This window comes from Vanessa tameamea, chromosome 3, assembly GCF_037043105.1.
Source record: "Vanessa tameamea isolate UH-Manoa-2023 chromosome 3, ilVanTame1 primary haplotype, whole genome shotgun sequence".
Lineage (NCBI taxonomy): Eukaryota > Metazoa > Arthropoda > Insecta > Lepidoptera > Nymphalidae > Vanessa > Vanessa tameamea.
The window spans coordinates 6,911,021-6,929,294 of record NC_087311.1 but is presented as its reverse complement, the minus strand read 5'-3'; the positions used below and the strand labels follow the sequence as shown (position 1 = coordinate 6,929,294).

The 18,274-nt window shown below is 31.4% G+C and overlaps 2 protein-coding genes across 2 annotated transcripts in view; both read right to left on the bottom strand.

Annotated features, from left to right (window-relative positions):
- LOC113397446 (THO complex subunit 2) overlaps positions 1-18,274 on the bottom strand; it is a 213,284-nt gene that overhangs the window by 112,531 nt on the left and 82,479 nt on the right. The window lies entirely within an intron of this gene.
- Positions 233-7,088, bottom strand: LOC113397319 (DNA repair protein complementing XP-C cells homolog). The gene is made up of 10 exons (XM_064217417.1): positions 6,635-7,088; positions 6,147-6,262; positions 5,513-5,780; positions 3,453-5,060; positions 3,095-3,369; positions 2,467-2,708; positions 1,512-1,737; positions 1,270-1,438; positions 867-1,021; positions 233-720 (listed from the first exon to the last, which is right to left on the bottom strand). The coding sequence occupies exons 1-10, from the start codon at positions 7,014-7,016 to the stop codon at positions 532-534; spliced, it is 3,630 nt and encodes a 1,209-aa protein (XP_064073487.1). The 5' UTR covers positions 7,017-7,088; the 3' UTR covers positions 233-531.

The following is an 18,274-nucleotide window of genomic DNA, read 5'->3' as shown; positions in this document are numbered from 1 at the left end:
TAAATTGACATTAGCGGATGATAGTAAAACAATTCAAAAATAATAAAAAAATACTTCTACCCGTATTTGATTATGATTATGCCGGTCACTATCAAAGGAGACTAACCAACCGTGCTAGAGTTTATGTGCACAAATGTGTTCATTTTACAAACAAACAAACGAAGGCAGTCTATCTTTGCCTTTGATGGGTCCGGCGAACTGGCGACTCACGCCTGTTTACAACGATACCCCAATAATTTTTCATTATACCGACCAGCGGTTTACATTCTAGAACCTCTGCATCTGTAGCTTTATAAGCTAGCCAATATAGACGCTGAACGCTCCAGTGACAATGAATTATTTGTTGATTGAAGTAAGAGATTACACCTCATAAAAAATAACATGTAATTTAAAGCTCAAATAATTAGGTCAAAACTTTAAAAAATATTCCCTTGTTTTGTTTGTATTGTTTCATAGAAAATAGGTGGATTCAATAATAATGGCATTAATACTATTTACAGACTATTTAACCTAATATCAACTTATATTTAATTATTTTTTCTTTACAACGAGTCTTGGACCCTTAGCTTTTATTTTGTCTTTAGATGTGCTGGGCTCTTCGAAACCATATTTAGCTTTCAGCCTTTCTTTTATGAGTAGACCTCTTATAAGTTTTCTCCAATTACCATAGACTCGAGTATCTATTTTTTCTTCTTCTTTTCGTTCTTGTTCTTCTTGGTCCTGAATGTTAAAAGTATTCTCAAAATATTCTGTTAAAACTGTTATTATTATGACTAAAGACAAAAATGTTGACCAAATGACTTGACTATTTAATAATTAAAATAAAAAATAAGGGAACAGTTACCATTAAAAGTTCACTAAATTACCTTGAGCCATGCTTCTGTAATAATATCTTCAAATTCCTTACAAACAACAAAACCATCAAATACAGGATGACAATAGCCACCATTGTAATCAAATCCTGTCATAGCTGGAGCACAATCTATGTTTAATTTCTTGGCTACTCGATTTAAACCATGTACTGAAAATGAATTAAGAAGTTTAATTTAATTTATTTTATATTATAGTTATAATTAATAAGTAATATTGTTTTAATAAAGCTCTTCCATCAACTCATCTGTTAAGATTGGCTAGCAAGGGCTAGGGCAAGGGAGTGAGTCAGTGTAATTAGTGTAGGGTTGGTGGTGTTTAGTTATAATCAGGTGATCCATTTGTTCATCTACCTTCTGTTTATAAACAATAATAAAAATAACTTCAATCTATGCTTACACTTTATAAGAACTGTTCCCTTTGGTAGCATACATTCTTTGAACAATTCAACATTTCCATATGGATTTCGAGGTACAATTCCATTTTCAGCTGTTGGTGGTTCATAATCTTGCACTTGCCAGGGTCCAAATATTTCGAGTGCTTTTCCTGTTATCATCTTATTCGACAGCTGAATAACAAAATTTTCATATAATATTACTGAAATAAAAATGCTAAAAAAATATATGTATCATAGTTTTTACTTTGTCCCATTTTGGGCGCGCTTTGACAATTTTGTATGGTTCTTCGCCGAGTTTCACAACTTTTGCATCCTTGAGCCAAATCTCACGAGACTTGCAAACGTAGACGCAATCTCGGGCATACACAGGCTCGCTTCTCACAAACCCTATGACAGCTGCATCACGGGGGTAAATTGCTTCAAATTTAAGCAAATGTCGCTTTAACGCGTACAATGGATGATTTTTATATCTGTTTAAAAATTTAAAAACATATTATAAAAGTGTATTTTATTACTGCCGCTTATTAAGCATAGTATAATTAAAAGAGAATTATATTAATGTATAAGAGAGATTTATATAATGATACGATTTTTCTGCTATTACTATACTTTGTTATTACTCTATTGCTGCAGCACTAAAGCAGCAAAATTTTCATATCATTCAACAAATCCAAATTCAAATTCAAATCCAAATTCAAATGATAATTGGTAAATGTCTACATGTTTTGTAACTATATCATATTTTTTTGATAACTAAAGATTGTTATTAGTTATATGTAGTTTGAAATTGACTGTTGTTATTTTATCACCAAAGAATAATTGATTGCTATGCTATAGTTTATAGTTTGCTATATAGGTGACGATGGTGATTGAAAACGTTTTTAATTCTTCTCACAATGTTTGTATCAAACCTTTGTATATAAAATGAGATGAAGATAATCTATTTAAGACTGTGTTTTAAAGCAAAATTGTCAATCTTTGACTTGATTTTGCATTAGTAAATACAGTTCAAAGTTAATAAAATATTGTATCTAAAATTACATTATAAGGGTTGATCAAAATAAAAATATCTGTCTACATAGCTTTTCCACGCAAGGTTCGATCTTCGGATTTTACAAATAGGCAGTATTAGTTATTAAGCATGTATAATATAAGCAATGCATCTAATAAACAATTACATTGGTTTCAAAATCACTTACTCTGAAATACTTTTAGGTAAAGGTGCTTCTAGTAACATCCTGTTCAACCTTTCATCTTCTTCTTTATCCCTAGCTGTTTTTGGTCCAACCCAAGGCTTAATAGACTCATCCCACCAAGCAGAATCAACGCGCTGTTTACGAGTTATGGTATTCCAATGTGGCACATATCTTCGTGTCAAATCTTTTAAATAATTATTGTTATCCCATCCAACAATGTATTTCACAGGATGTGTTGATCGATTCTATTGAAAAAAGAAATAAGAAAATAATAAACTAATGCATTCCAAACTTATTATTATCTTTATAATAAATATAAAGAGGCAAACTATCACTGACTCATCATGAGATCTCTGAAACTATAGGTATATTGACTTGAAATTTAACATACTTTACTTTACGTTACTCCTTTCGAAAAGAAGATTATAATTAAGAATTTTTGAGAAATTATAAATACATATTAGTTTGTTTGTTTAATCATCATCATCTTATGATGTAAATTTGTTATTTAATTTATTATAATAAATATTTTACTGTAAAGGGCATAAGGTGTCTAATACCTGCACCTCCGCTAAGCGAAGCCGAGAGCAGCAGGAAGTATTAATATAAAAATAAGTAATTCAATACTTACATATAGTTCATTAACACAATGTACTTTGCCTTTTATAACATCAACTGGAACCCATTCTTCTAATTCTTCTACGTATATTTCACACCACACATCAATTTTATTTAATGGTAGTTCATCATCAGTAGATATGACACGACGATCAATTTTTTTCACATTCGTTTTAGGTTTTGAAATGGTTTTAGTAGGTTTAAAGTCATCGTCGCTTCCTGCTTTACTTTTTGGGGACTCTACAGCTAAATAATCACTGTCTTCATCAAATTCTTGTTTGATCTTTGCTAAAATATAAAACTATTTTATAAATTTGTCATGTTGAAAATATTTAGACAAACAGATGTTTTGTATTCATATTTAACAATACCTTTCTTTCCTTCAATTTTTGTTTCCTGAACTCTTCCCTTGATAATATGAATAAGGTCATTTGTTACATCATTTTTAGGTTTTGCTTTTTTTTTTGCTATGTCTTTATGGCTGACTCTTTTATCGTCTTCTGAACTACTATCTGTCTGCTTAATAGTCCGGGACCTCATTATAGAACCTGCACTTACCTGAACTTGATTTTTTGAGTCACTATTAAAATATTTACTTTTGTTATCAGTGGTAGAATGAACACTTCTTGTTCGGGTTTTTTTAATTGTTTGCTGATCATTATTGTCTTTAGATGTTTTAGGTTCTGATGTTCTTGAACGTTTTCTACCAAGTGGTGCTGTCTCTTTTTTTGTCACAATACCAAAATATTCACTTGAAACATTATCATTATTTTCACTTGTAATTACAATTTTTGGACCTTTTTTGGATTTATTTTTCAATGCTGGCTCATTAGGTTCATTAGTCAACTGCTGTTTATTTGTTGCAGATTGAATTTGATTAGATACACTTTTATTGCTTCTTGTTCTTCGGGAACTTATGGGGACACTTTTTTGTTCTTCCTTTTTAGGTTCTGCAGTTTTTCGAGGTTCTAAACGATTCAAACTTAATGACTTGCGTGTAGTTTCAGCGGGCTTAACATTTTTACCTTCAATGGCTTTACTTGTTGTACATATTTTATCTGGAAGTGTCTTCAAATTATTTGCTGTTAGTTTTTTAATGGAAGTTGAGGTATCATTTCCTTTTTCTCCCTGTGTAGTTAGATTTCTTCGTGTTCTTTTAGGAGGTGAAACATTTTCTTCATCTATATTTGTGTTGCTGCATTTTTTTGTGGCCAAGGTCTTTTGTCGTCTTGTTTTTACAGAAACTTTATTATCATCCCCACCATCTACCTGCATTATATTATCAACTTCACTGGAGGAATCATAGTTACCATCAAGTTGAGGTATTTTTTCTTTTTTATGTTTTAATGTATTTTTTGACTTATCTGAATCTTTTCGTTCCTCTTGTTTTGTTTTTGCTTCTTTATTTTTTTCACTCTTACCTTCTTTTTCTTTTGTGGATAATGAACAAAGCTCAGAAGTGGGTGGTTTAATTGGTAGAGTAACAAAGTTAAACATAACTCGACACTGCAATCCAAGGCTTCTTAACATAGAAACAAAAACAAAAACCATATATTTTTTAGTAGTAAAAACTCTACTCTTAATTTGTTGCAGCAAGATACTCTTCAAAGGCGGCAATTTAGGTTTAAACTTGTTTTCACTTTTGTCTTGATTTAATGTCATCTTATCATTGAACCATGTTGTAATTTGTTCTAAATATTTCATATCCACTCTGTCTCCAGGGTAAGAGTCTTTTGATGGAACTACAGATAATGCAGCTGCCAGAACTGTTGGATCATTTAGAACTTGACTAACATAGTTACCATGCCCTAACCAACACAAAACGTGGACTTTATGCATATAAACCTGATATTCTTTCTTAACTCTGTTAATTTTTCTCTTCATCATCATTTCAACATCCAGTTTTTTTGTTCTCCTACAAATATCATTAGGAATATCCACTACGAGCTGCAAGCCTTGTTGCGGGATATTGTTGGCTTCTAAAAATTTAAAAGGGTGAAAGTTATTAATTAGTATATATTAATATAAATAAATCAATGATATTAAACCATAATTTAACTATTGATGTAACTATTTAATGTATAAAATAAATTAGTTTTGTTGTGAAAATTAATTTAAAAATGTATAAGCTTACTTTGGCCATCTTTAAATCTGTAGCTAAGATATTTTTGTCATAAATATATTTTTAGTCTGTTCAAGACTATTAATGTTGTAAAAGTTAGCAGATACATCTTGCAATGGACTCCAAAAGTATAAGTATATATAAAAATATAAGAAATTTATCCAGTTATTTTACATAAGTTGTAAATAAGTAACATAAGTAGTATTTAAGCAATGATTATATAAAATTTTGGTAGCATAATATGTAATATAATAAGTAATGTATGTTTTTGGATTAGCAAATAAATAAATTGTGAGTAACCTAACCTACCCTTAACTTCTTCCCAGTCTTCAATTTCTGAATCACTGTCTTGTCTAGTTTTTTTTTTTTTCTTTTTCGTAATAATTTCTATTGGTACTTCTTCTTCACCCAGAGCAAGTAAATCTTTTACATCAGATTCATTGATTTTATCATTTTTAGTTGTATATTTTTGAACTGATAATTTTGTTTCTTCGATTTTTAATTTATGTTGTTCAAGTTCTTGAAAAGTTTTCTTCGCAATCTCGGCACTATCATTTTGTATATTATTTGACCATACCTGAAAAATATATAAGGTTTGATATGTTATACACCTTTATTATTAAAAATTTTAAGTAATGTGAATTACTAACATCGATAAATAAATTAAGTATCTTTAACACAGTTCTGTTTATTAAAACAATTTAAAATTACCTTAAATTAAATCAGAAATTTCATTGGCATAAAAATTATTTCTTTAGTATTAATGGTAGTAATAATACTTGCAATGGTAAATTTAAAGAGGATTTTAAAAAATACACAAGTATGTAAAAAAAAATGAATATGATTTAACCAAATTGAGTAAACAAAATTACTATTAATGTACAAAATTTAAATCTGCCATGATGGAGTGCCAAAAATTATCTTGCTTTATAAAACAACTTACATCCTTATATTCTATTTTTTCATCTGCATCATCATCAGATTCATTTGTTTTGACGGAGGTGAAACTCGGTACATTATTTTGTTTTGAAACTGTTGGTGATTCATCATCACTGCTGTCTGAAATTTAAATGAACATCATCAATTTAAAGTTTGAAACTTTATTAGCACAAACAAACAATGTAATGAAAAATGAATATAGGCAGTTTGGATATCACTTATTTATTTCAATTTGGCTATCATTTCTAAGCTCATTGCTTTTATAGTGTATTTAGGGTTACTAGATAACATTTAAGTATGCATTAGATTTGGGCTCTGAATGTAGATTCTACAGAATATAAATGGTAAGAAAATTATCACAATAATATAGCCTAAAGATTATTTGTAAATAGAACAATTTTCATTGTTTATCTTAAACACAAATTATCAATTATCAATGTAAACACTTTGGACTCGACATATTTAATTTGTCTGAACAAAATAAATACTGACCACTTTCTGAGAGATTCAAAACAGGTAAAAGTTTATCGGTATCGGTTAGATCTTTGACAGAAAAAAGCGCTGGTGATACATCAACATTTTCTTCAATATCTAGTTCGTGTTGTTTATTTATTTTGTGGATAATAGATTTAGTAAAGTTTGTTTTCTTAACAGTGTTAGACTTTTTAAACGATGTTGATCGATATTTTGTTTTCGGTTTTTTAGTTTGAAAATCATCTTCTGAGGAATGACGGCAATCCTCTTCCTCTTCATCTGAACTGCTTTGATCAGTTATAACTGCTTCCGAACCGGAATCACTAAAATCACCTCCTTCATTTTCACTATCTTCATTTTTGTAAACTGTTTTTATAACCTTTTTCCTTGTTGTCGGCATTATACCATTAAAACAAATTAAAAAATATTTGGAAAAATTTAAATGCGTGTTTAGACAAGACTATGACCTTCAAATCAAATATCAACAAAAAAACTAGGAACGAGCGAGTCAGTATTTAGTTACTAGTATCAAAATTTGACATTGACAATCGCATCTCGCACATACTAGGAGAAGTAGCTTTACGTAGAAAAAAATGACCCTTTAAACTTAAAATGTTTGAAATTTAGACAAGTTAGACATGTATTTTCAAAAGTAAAAGTAAATTCAAAAGTTTTTAAATTAGTCATCAAATTAATAAATGCATTTAAATGTTAATTTCAGGTCACTTGGTCCATTCTGGTAATTTGTAGATCCTTATTCATGCATATGATATATGAAAGACTTCTCCTTACCTGTTTACTCAATATTACGGAACACACATAATTTTATATCAAACACGATCTTAACGTTGCTTTATTAAAAAACCTCCCCAAGCCGGACCAAAATGTTCCTACAATTTTATCGAATATATTCTTTCAAAATTCCTCACGCACCAAGTGTAAGTGTAGTGTTTTAAGATGATTTTTATTAAAAAATGTTCTTAAATATTATTAATGATGATGTATTTATTAATAAGTGCGGTCAATATATGTTCTGTTTTAAAGCAAAAAAAAAAAAATATATATATATAGGAGGCGACAACAACCCTCGCGCACTTTCCGCATTTTAGACATTTTGGCGGATATGGACGCGCGAGTCTATAAGGAATTACGCGTCTCTTATTCTAAATTTTGTTGAAACACATCGTCGTTGCCTCCACTGGTGAGAGGAGGGCTGGTTCATTTTTCGCTCAGTAAAAGCGCTGCTAGCAATCTTACTACGCGGGGTCATAATTTGTACTGTAACTATTTTTATTTTTTTATTAGAATATAATTATTAAACCTTAATGTATTCAAATATACAAATAAAATAAAATTAATTTAATGAAAAGTAGACTATTCAAAATCGGAAACATAGTATTTCGAAAAACTCTTATTTGTTAAGGAATTTTGATGATATTAACATTGTATAAGATCAAGTTTTCATCAAAATGAGTTAAGTGACATTTTTCCACAAGCCACAGGTTAATCATAAAACACACACAATACTAGTATATATAGCCTAATCTAATCGAATTGTTTCGATGCAGAGTATTGCGATTTGCTAATAACTCAGCTATATTGTGTACTACTAAGAGTTTATGATTAATATATTTATAATACAATAACATTACATTTAACTACTTTTACTTACATTAATTTTACTTCCAAAATTCCGATAAGAGTTACGTCGACGTTCCAAACGCAGATCCATAGAGAATACCATAGATTAATCAAGCTTTGACGCTACCGATGTTAAATGATATGATATATATAATGTTATGTTTGTTACAAATTTGTTGTTAAATATTGTTTATCTTTTCTCCTCTTATTGTTGGAATAGAGTATAGAAATATGTCAATGCCAGCATCAGCATATTGCTTTGTTGTATTTCATTTATATATGTATTCATTATTATATTGTTTTGCGAAAAACAATTATATTTAGTATTTATACGAATAATCGCAGCTTGATTACCGAGACAAGTTTTTGCATAAAGGTTGTGAATTTTTTTCGGTATGCAAGGGGGATTTTTACGTGTAACTGTTAATGATAATATGTGATCGAGAAGGTCGCAGCGCTTTATCTTTTTTAACTACTATTATACAGGTGAAACACAGATACACAGAATTCTACTTCGAAGTAATATTTATTTAAACTCAGCCCGTCGTTTATTGTAAGTCTGTCTATGTAAGCACTGGCATGAAGGGTAAAGTGTCGAGTGATGAGGATGACACATTGTACAGTGTATAACATTTTGCCTTGTTGTTTCACTGTACACTCTCAGTGCACACTTACACACAGTACAAAGACAGATTACATATAACAATAGCGAAGTTAACGGGTATTTATGCAAAAGAAATACATCAAATTATTATACATAATTATTTAGTATTAGAAGAAAATATCTTCATATTTTGTTAAATAAATCCTTTAAATGCTCAGTTTTGTAAACTGGATTGTTAATAAGAGATTAGAAGGTTACCTTTTGTGAATGAAACTCCCTATGTTTCAAACCTTGCAATAACATATTGACAATTTAAAAAGCAGATACAAATTAATTTACTGAGATACTGAGATACTGTTGACATAAAATCAATCAGTTATTCTATTCAGGTCTTCATGCGTCAGCTTATGTCATCTACAGATTTTATTTGTAAATTTATATATGTATCAATAAATAACTAGCCAAAAATTTTTGATTTCAGTAGAAATGTCGTTATTTAAAAAGCAAGAATATTATTCTTAATAATAGATAGCCCTAAATGTGAACCCCTAATACCAAAGATTATTTTGAAGATCAAAATAATTGACAACATTAATTTTTTTAAATAGGATTTACCCATAAGTTATAGAATTTTATTTATATAATCGAATAATGCAAACTTAGCGACTACAACAACGCGCTAAGCGAAGGTAGCGGGCGAAAGAGCCGTTTACGTGTAACATAACAATCCTCTTAATAGATAGAAACGCAGACATGTTTAAGTATGCACAAGCATGTCTACTACTTATCAAGTTAGCAGAAGCCAGTAATGACCCTCAAATCAGTATGTTGATTACAGCATAGAAGTAGTGATAGTAGATCTTGACAGAGGGAAACACAAAGTCGTTACGTTACGAAGGAAGAAGCCAAAATCTGAGATTCCTAACTCCACAAAAGCCATTTCACACTATACTTAAACCCGCCAATCACACAAATACTTCGATCAACTCTCTGAAGCGTATCCGACGGAGAGAAATTGAAGAATGAAAGGTTTTTTTTTATTCCTTCATAACATAACTTCCAAAATTAAAATCACCTATCGATTCACTCCTTAAAGCTTTATTTATAAATAACCTAACAACAACGATTTCATTATCATCGGCTGTCGAGAAGTTCTTCAAGCAACTAAAAATTATAACCTCCAAAGCAACCAGTGCCAAGAGAACTAAAGCAGACATGGGACAAGTCTAGACACAAAGTTTCAAAGATATAATTAAATATTTAGGCAACGTCTTCGTATGTGGCAATATTTCAAACCATAAAATTCATCAAATCCTGCTAAAGGTGAAACTCGAAGAAGCAGAAGCCACAATCTACAATAATTAATCCTCAGAGGTCATAAAAGGAAAACAGGTGATGCGTCACATGGCATCTTACAGTGCAACTGGAGGCTTGAAAATGAAAGGAGGCACTCAGGAGAAACCACATCCCAATACCCATTTTAGTCAGAACTCAAGGTACGAGCCCAATCTCTAACGTGAAGTACCAGGGTGCGGAAAACAACTTGGATCATACGCAATTTTAATATTGAAGAAGTAATTATAGCCATCATCACAGCAAAGACGACGGTATGGCGAAGAGATACGCACAATAGCATCAATTCTCACGAATGGCATCATAGAGCAAGACCGAGCATAGTGCTATCGGCTCTTAGTCGATGTAGACACTGACATGAATTCTTTTTTGAAAAGATTATTTTCACAATTTATAGCCAAAAGAGGCAAGGAGCAACTCGAAATCTCTTAATGATGAGAAGATATTGGTTTCTAGGATATGTTTTGTCTGTTTTTTTATGATATATGTATGTGGTCACGTTCATAGATATTACGGAACTGTAAGAAGTATTGGCCATTATTTACATTGACAATGCATCACCATTAGACAGACTCACTTAACCTTCAAATTTTGATAAAAATGATTAATTTTATATTGCAAGTTGTAGCAATAATCTTGTAACATTAATGTAATTGTCATTTGTCAAATGATAATAATAATTGAATTTTTATATTATATAGTTTGATTGATTAATACTGCCATTTACATTCATATTTATATACAAATTGAAATTAACACATTATGATTACATTTTAAAATTAATCAATCGTAACCTACATCTAATATTTTTAACTTCGTTTTGCTAAAAGGTTTTATAATTTACGATAATGGAAAGGTTTTTGTGTTTGTTTAAAGAATGGTAAATGGTCTGAATCAATCCCGTTAAGTGCTTTTCAACAGAGCTTTATTGCTTGTATAGCGATGTTAAGTGGATGAGTCGCAACCTGCAGAAATGTCTATTGACACCCCTTCCATTACCTAGGTGATCTTTTAAAATCTTATTCGAGTTAGGACTCAAAACAAATATATATATTCTGTAACAACACTGACATATATCAGATACATAGTGCGGAAATAGATTTAATTATCATATTTACATGTTAATTGTTATTAGTATATAAAAAAAATCATGGAATAGAAGGCATTCATTTGAAGTTACTTGTAACTATTTTGAGACGCTATTCTAAGAAGACAGTGCTCACCATAAAGCATAAACTAACGTAAATAACTTCAATTGTTTGCTGCCTTATTGTTAACTTTAATTACATTTTGAATTAATTTTGTAATTAAAACGGAAGCTAGAGCGCGGCGCGTGAAGTTTAAGTGGCTGGAAACGGATCGACCCGACCGGGGATGAGGCGCGGGTGGAGGGGCTTTTAGATGCAATCTCTGAGTGGATTAATTAATTCTGAGGTGCCGGTTATCTCCTGTTATCATTTAATAAAGTTATGTTAGGGTATAGAATTCTCGCTTTACAGCGCTGCGATGATCTGCGCCCGGATCAACAGTAGTATTAAAGTGGAATAATTTGATGCGTGCCAAATCTGTTATCGTATTGATATGTCGTTTAATGTTTCATGAGATGTGCAGGCATCACCTGGCATGATGAAAATAACGAATTCAGAATGCTTTTCAAAACAACACTCTGTCGGTGCTACATTATGCATGAAGCACTCCATTTACTGATCCGCTCAGGAGTTCTACTCGCGGCTCGTTAAGCGCTTACATTACCTACAAGCACTTATTGATTTTGTGAGATTGATGTAATTTATATTTTAGAAAGCCTCCAATGCCACACGCAATTGTCATTTTTTTAAAGATTTTCTTTTTTCATTCATGTAATGTTATGCTTTTTTTTTATCATTTTTCCTTTAAAAAGGATTAGTCGTATTTATTGAATCTAAATATACCTTGTGACCTCAAAAGAAGATGCTTAAGTCATCTTTTTTATTATTTAAAAGAGTAAAAAAGTAATTCGTTTTCATAGAGTCATTTATATTTAATACTTATATATGATAAATTTATGGTCTATAGAAATAGTGGTGGTTGCGGGAACTTGAAGGGAGAGTTAGAAATGCAATATTAATAGTAGTACCGAGTGGCAGCCTGAGTGCATTTACTTAATGGATCATAGGCGAAATGTTAAGGCTAAAGAAAAAATATTAATAAAATCTAGATACAAGTCAAATAAATTAGTTATATTTTATGATTTATGTAACTTTTTGGGGACGTGTTAAGTTAAACAAATAAAAAATGATACTTCCGCTGTTCAAATAAAAAATAAACTTATACGACACCTCTACGACGTTAGGAAAGAGTGGGATACATTACCGGAGTGGAAAAGTTAAAAAGCTTAAATGTATCTCCGGCGCGGCTAAAAGTGTCTGACAAAAGTTCGACTTCCATTTTAAAAAGCTCCATTACAAAACATCGAGATTCGCTTCCGCCACAGTGCCGCCACCATATCTGGTATGCTGACGGTGGTTTGGAGAAATAGAATGAGATCCAAAATTTAGGCTCTATTGTTTTATGGATATAAAATAAATACACGAACTTAAAAACTAATATTTTAATAGAAAGAAAAAGTGATGTACTTGTAAACTAAATAGATACATACGTCATTATAAATTTAAGTTAGTTAATTTACAGTTGTTACTTATTACGGCCGCTAGAATTTAAGCACAGAGCTTGTTGTTTTCTGAAGCGTGTCTCTATCGTGACCCAGTGCGATGCGGTTTTTTCACGTTTTGCGATGCTAAACTTGAATTCGTTACATGAATTCATATAGGTACTGCGACTGACCACTTTTAATACATTTGAATAAATCTTTAGAACTTATATTCCTAACAATATATGTACATTGTATATTAAGGTAATTAATATTTCTAACACTTTGCTAATAGTAACTAATAGCTGGTAAGTTATGCTTTTAAATTTGAACTCATATTAATTAATTTGGTCATTTATTAAATAATAATGTAATATGAAGTTTTGACTAAAAAGTACCGAAGTATTTATAATAAGTATATTTTTTCTCATCTAAATCGTACTGTACTTTGTAAGCCAAGTAACATAAAATTAAGTACGAAAATACTAATGCATCTTTCATATTAAATGTATTAATAAGACGAAGTTTCAAGATTATCTTTAGTAGTACACGGTTCCATATGGATATCGCTGCGCAGAGCAAAGTAAGTTGAATTCGAGAAGAGTTGTAAGGCTTTGGCTTCGAGATAGTGCTTTTAGGCCCTAACCCCGGGGGTGATGCAGTGGGTCCGTGGAGCTTCTTAAAATGTTTTCACTTATGTATATCTGGGAATACATTACCCTTCCTTCGGGTTACTTGAGGCGCACACTTACTTCTAACACAAAATTGAAGTGACGTAAAGCTTTCACTCGGCTCCCGGGTGTACGTTAACTTAAATTACGTTGTATTTGAAATCTGAAACATATAGCACTTACTTATTATCTCACTGAGGATTCAATTTTTATTTGCGCAAATTCTTCGTAAATACAATAAAAATGGCAAAAGTGGCATTGCGTTATTTCCCTAAAAAATATGTAATTGCGAAAGAGCTGAATTGTTTTTCATTCGGATTTCCATGGGATATGCAGCTTCTCGTGACAGGTTTTCAATTTGTTTTAGGAAATGTAATAAAACATATGTATATACATATATATGGATCATATACTACTATAATTATTAAAAAAATCCAATGACAGGTTAATATTATTCAAAGTTGTTATATCTACAGTCATAGGACTCATCGGTAAGTAATTACATATCTAGGCTTTCTTGCATCTACAATAATCACTTAGTTTAATTACGGGTGTTAATTACCGCCGATCTCGCCGGTTCAAATTACGTACTCTAAAACGCATTAGCGCCTGACAGCTGGAGATTATCCGTCTAAGCGACGATGGCCGGCCGCCGCGGGACCAATGCTATAATGAAATTTAATGAGTCTTAATCGTCGACGACTTAATGAACGAACTGTTAAGATAAGTGCCCATACCCACTCCTGAGTGCCAAAAAAGAAAAAAAGAACCGTACATCCCGGTAGCTTTATGCAATGTATTAGACTACTAGATATTCTGTTTTTGCAACATAAAAATAGTAAAATGTAATAGTAAAACTTTTATTTTTATTTTTTAGAGTAAATATGTGTAGAGTAAATAAAATGTAATTTTATGATTGATATATTATATTTTTACTGTGTAAATTAAACGGTACAGAAACATTCTAAGTAATGATATAGGTTATGTCACATTAAATTTTAAGTGCTCATTTATTTACTTAACTTACATTAGTTTACTTTTTTAAATAAAATGAAGAAGTAAGTACATGACTTATTGATAGTCGATACATTCTTACAAACATTCGTCTATTTTAATTGTCCTTTATAATGTTAAGAATTTTTGTAAATCTTCTGAGTATTGCGTGACGTCACTCGCTTCGGAATTGTCTTTATCAAAGAAATTAATTCGATGATTCTTACTACGAAAACTACCGCGGCGTACATAATTATGACCTCTATTATAAGCTCGAGAAGGTTGATATTGTCCTCTCGGCGGATAAGAGGTGCGCGATGTGCTTGATGGGCTTATGTTACGTACGGGTCGATTTTGCCGTGGACGCCCAAAACGCTCAGCACCATTTTCTCTAAATCTACCACGAGAGTTCCTAAACGTAACTGCATTACTTCGATTCCATAAATAGACTGACTCTTCCCTATCCTGGCGGTACGACGCCTCCTCGTCCTTCACCCCTCTAATAGCATCCTTCAGTGCCGTGTAATTACGGGCTGTTAAAATAGTACTAATTTGACGATTTCTCAAGCTACTAACGAAACTTTTAATAGCTATTTTTTCGTTTAGCGACTGTAGTATCTTAAAGGCATTTTGATCGTCATCGGCTTGTGAAATTGTCAAATCGACAAATAAGTTTTCTATTTTACTCGCATACTGGTCTAATGACGATCCGTTTTGTTTTATTTGCACTCACTCATTGTGAATGGCCGTATCCGATTTATTTGTTAGTAAACGTGTCTGCATATCGCTTAGCTGTTCTTCACACGAGTCATATGATTCTAAAAGTCTTAACTTAGCATTTTGTGTTAGGCGACTTTTTAAAACAAATTTCATTAACATACTCTTACCTTTGTCATCCAGTGTGGAGTCGTACACCTCGATTGCGTCTATCAGGTTCCTAGTGACCTGCTCGTCACCTGTAATCACAGGGAGCATAGACTGTTGTAAAATTAAAAGTTTCCATTGTAATAGTTTTAACACCTAACTTCACCTTAGAACTCGATTGGAAGCTATAATCCGTAGAAAAAAATGTTTCAATTTGTAAATATACGTCCTTTACTAAATCGCAATATGACTGTATATCAGATAACGCTTGACCTTTAATTTCTTTATTTTCAATCTGTTTACTTAGAATATTTGAACACAAATAAAATTATTTTTGTAATTTAGATGCTTCGTTTAATTTTTGTTGTAATATATCCTTTGTTCTCCTAGGATAGCTTAATTTAACTATATTTTCTTAATATACTTTAGACCTTCGTATATATTTTTAAATCACTAGCCATTATATATTGTCCGACGATAGACAGAATTATTACAACAAAAGTTAAACATGTTTTAACAAATAATTATAATATATATTTTTTCATTTACATTAGACATTGCTTACAGTATACAAACATAATCTACAAAACAATTATAGTATTCGAATTAAAACAAAAATATTTTTGGATACCCAATTGCATTCTGCGTAGTATGCGTACGGATTTCACTTTACTCTTCCTTTGCACTATTTTACACTCACTCATTCAACACTTATTTATTTTCTCAACGTCACGGGGGCTGGAGCCTCTCGATGACCTTCGTAGAAAACAGTAGGTTCCGGAGGTCCTGGGTTTGATCTTCGGAAGGAGCGTCTTAGATTTTGCATCGTAGTTTCCTCCCTTATCCACGCCAAATGACATCTTTTATAAATCTTATAAACTGCGTATAATACTCCAATTCCCAAAATTGTGCAAATTAGGACTAGCACAACACTAATGGTAGATAGGTGTCCTTTTAACTCGGACGCTGTGTTTGCACCCAACGCATTCTGAGTAATAAAAACGTCCTCTTTCTCGACAGGTGAGCGACACATAATTCACTTTTTATTTTTCTTTTAATTTATATTTTATTACTATAAGTACTAACGCGTAACGCGACACGACCGAACTTAACCCGAACGCCGTACATGGCAGGGTCGCCATATAAGGATGGGTGTTCGCGGTGTTAATAGAAACAACCTCTCTTCATGAGTAAACATTTATTACTGTCCCCCTTAGGGATATGTATCAAGTATTATAATATAATATACATATATGTATATAGCTATGGGTATTACACTTCTTTATAGTTATAAGTTATATTTTTTTATATTATTATTTAATTATTGTTTTATTATACAAACAATATGTTGTACGAATTTCACATTATGTATCTTTGCCATTTATATTATAATCTATTTCTACATATAAACCGTACTATAATATAAAGCTGAAGAGTTTGTTTGTTTACTTAAATGAGCTAACCCAGGAACTAAAAGTCCGATTTGAAAAAAAAAAATGCATTTAGACACACATTTATACATCACTAGCGACCCGCCCTGGCTTCGCACGGGTGCAATGCTGATACTAAATATACTACAGAATGTCTTACAACGTTCGCAGTTTTTCAGTCGTTAGACAATACAAATTGCTATGTACCTGCTTTTTAAATCTGTAATAATATCTTCGAAAATATTCATTTAAATTACATACTGTAAAGGGCCATATTGATCTATATTAAATGCACAATGTATTCAATGGATAAGGATTAATGCTGAATTGCTTAAAATTGCTTCGAAAATAAGCCATTATTTTTCGTAAAAAGTAAAGGATAAAAAATGGTTGTTGTGGGTTATCCCTAAGAGATAGACATATACCATTGTGGACTTTTTTGAAGATCTTTTAAAGGTGTACAATACTGTAGTACATTATTTTGGTGTATCTCGTAGAGTTCAGCCAGCGTTTGCAATGTAAGCGCAAAAAATGTGTTTATTTACGATATCACTTCAGAAACCTCTAAAATTATCAGTGTTTCTCTACTATATTGTGCTATCTATTATAAAAAACCACATCAAAACCGTTGTGTAATTTTAAAGATCTAAGCATACATAGGGACATACAGCGATAACCGACATTGTTTTATCGAGAGGCGGAGCAGTAATGTAAAAACCGTAGAAAAAACACAAGTAAATTAATATAATACAAACATATAAAAACGCAATATCCTGATTGATTTTCAACGCAACCAAGTCTATGTCTTGCAGTTTCTAAAACAAAGATATATGAAACTTGGAGGAGGTTTTCGAATTAATTTATTATTATCTCATTTCGTAAAAAAACATTGAGAGGAGCGGTGCTTGTGGTGAAATGTAATTGACGTGTATCGAATGAAATTGTATCACGTGCATCCACCAATTCACTTAGAGCGGCATGGGGGAATAAGCTAAAAACCTTGTCCTCGATAGGTTAGGACCTTAACCGTGCCACCCTTATAGGCTGTTTCTTTACTTTTGTTTTTTATATCTATTTTAAAATATATTTGATTCAAATAGGTTCTTACAAGAGGCGTTTTATGACGAGGTTAATTTAAGGTAAAGGTACCACCAGTTCGGAACGTTGATTCGCCATTTCATTTGACCGAAATGAAACGTCAAATAACTCAGTAGTTGTATTCAAAAAGTACATACATATATTATGCACTTATGCCAAAATATTGTGTACTTATAACTTTCCGCGAGCAAACCCCCGTCGGGTAGATCTAGTGTTAATTATGATGTATTTAGTTAAGACGTAATTACAAATAAACAAAATCAAAAATATTAATATTGTTTAAGTTTACAGTAACTGAGCTGTCACATATTTTTTAATATTGTCATTATATTTAATTTTTTTCGAAAAATTCTTAATTTTTTAATAAAATATTTT

Coding starts and splice junctions, on each gene's coding strand:
- LOC113397319 (XM_064217417.1), bottom strand. CDS start 7,016: ATGCCGACAACAAGGAAAAAGGTTATAAAAACAGTTTACAAAAATGAA. Junction 5,061..5,512: donor AGACTGGGAAGAAGTTAAGG/GTAGGTTAGGTT, acceptor TTAAATTTTTAG/AAGCCAACAATATCCCGCAA. Junction 721..866: donor TTACAGAAGCATGGCTCAAG/GTAATTTAGTGA, acceptor TTTAACATTCAG/GACCAAGAAGAACAAGAACG.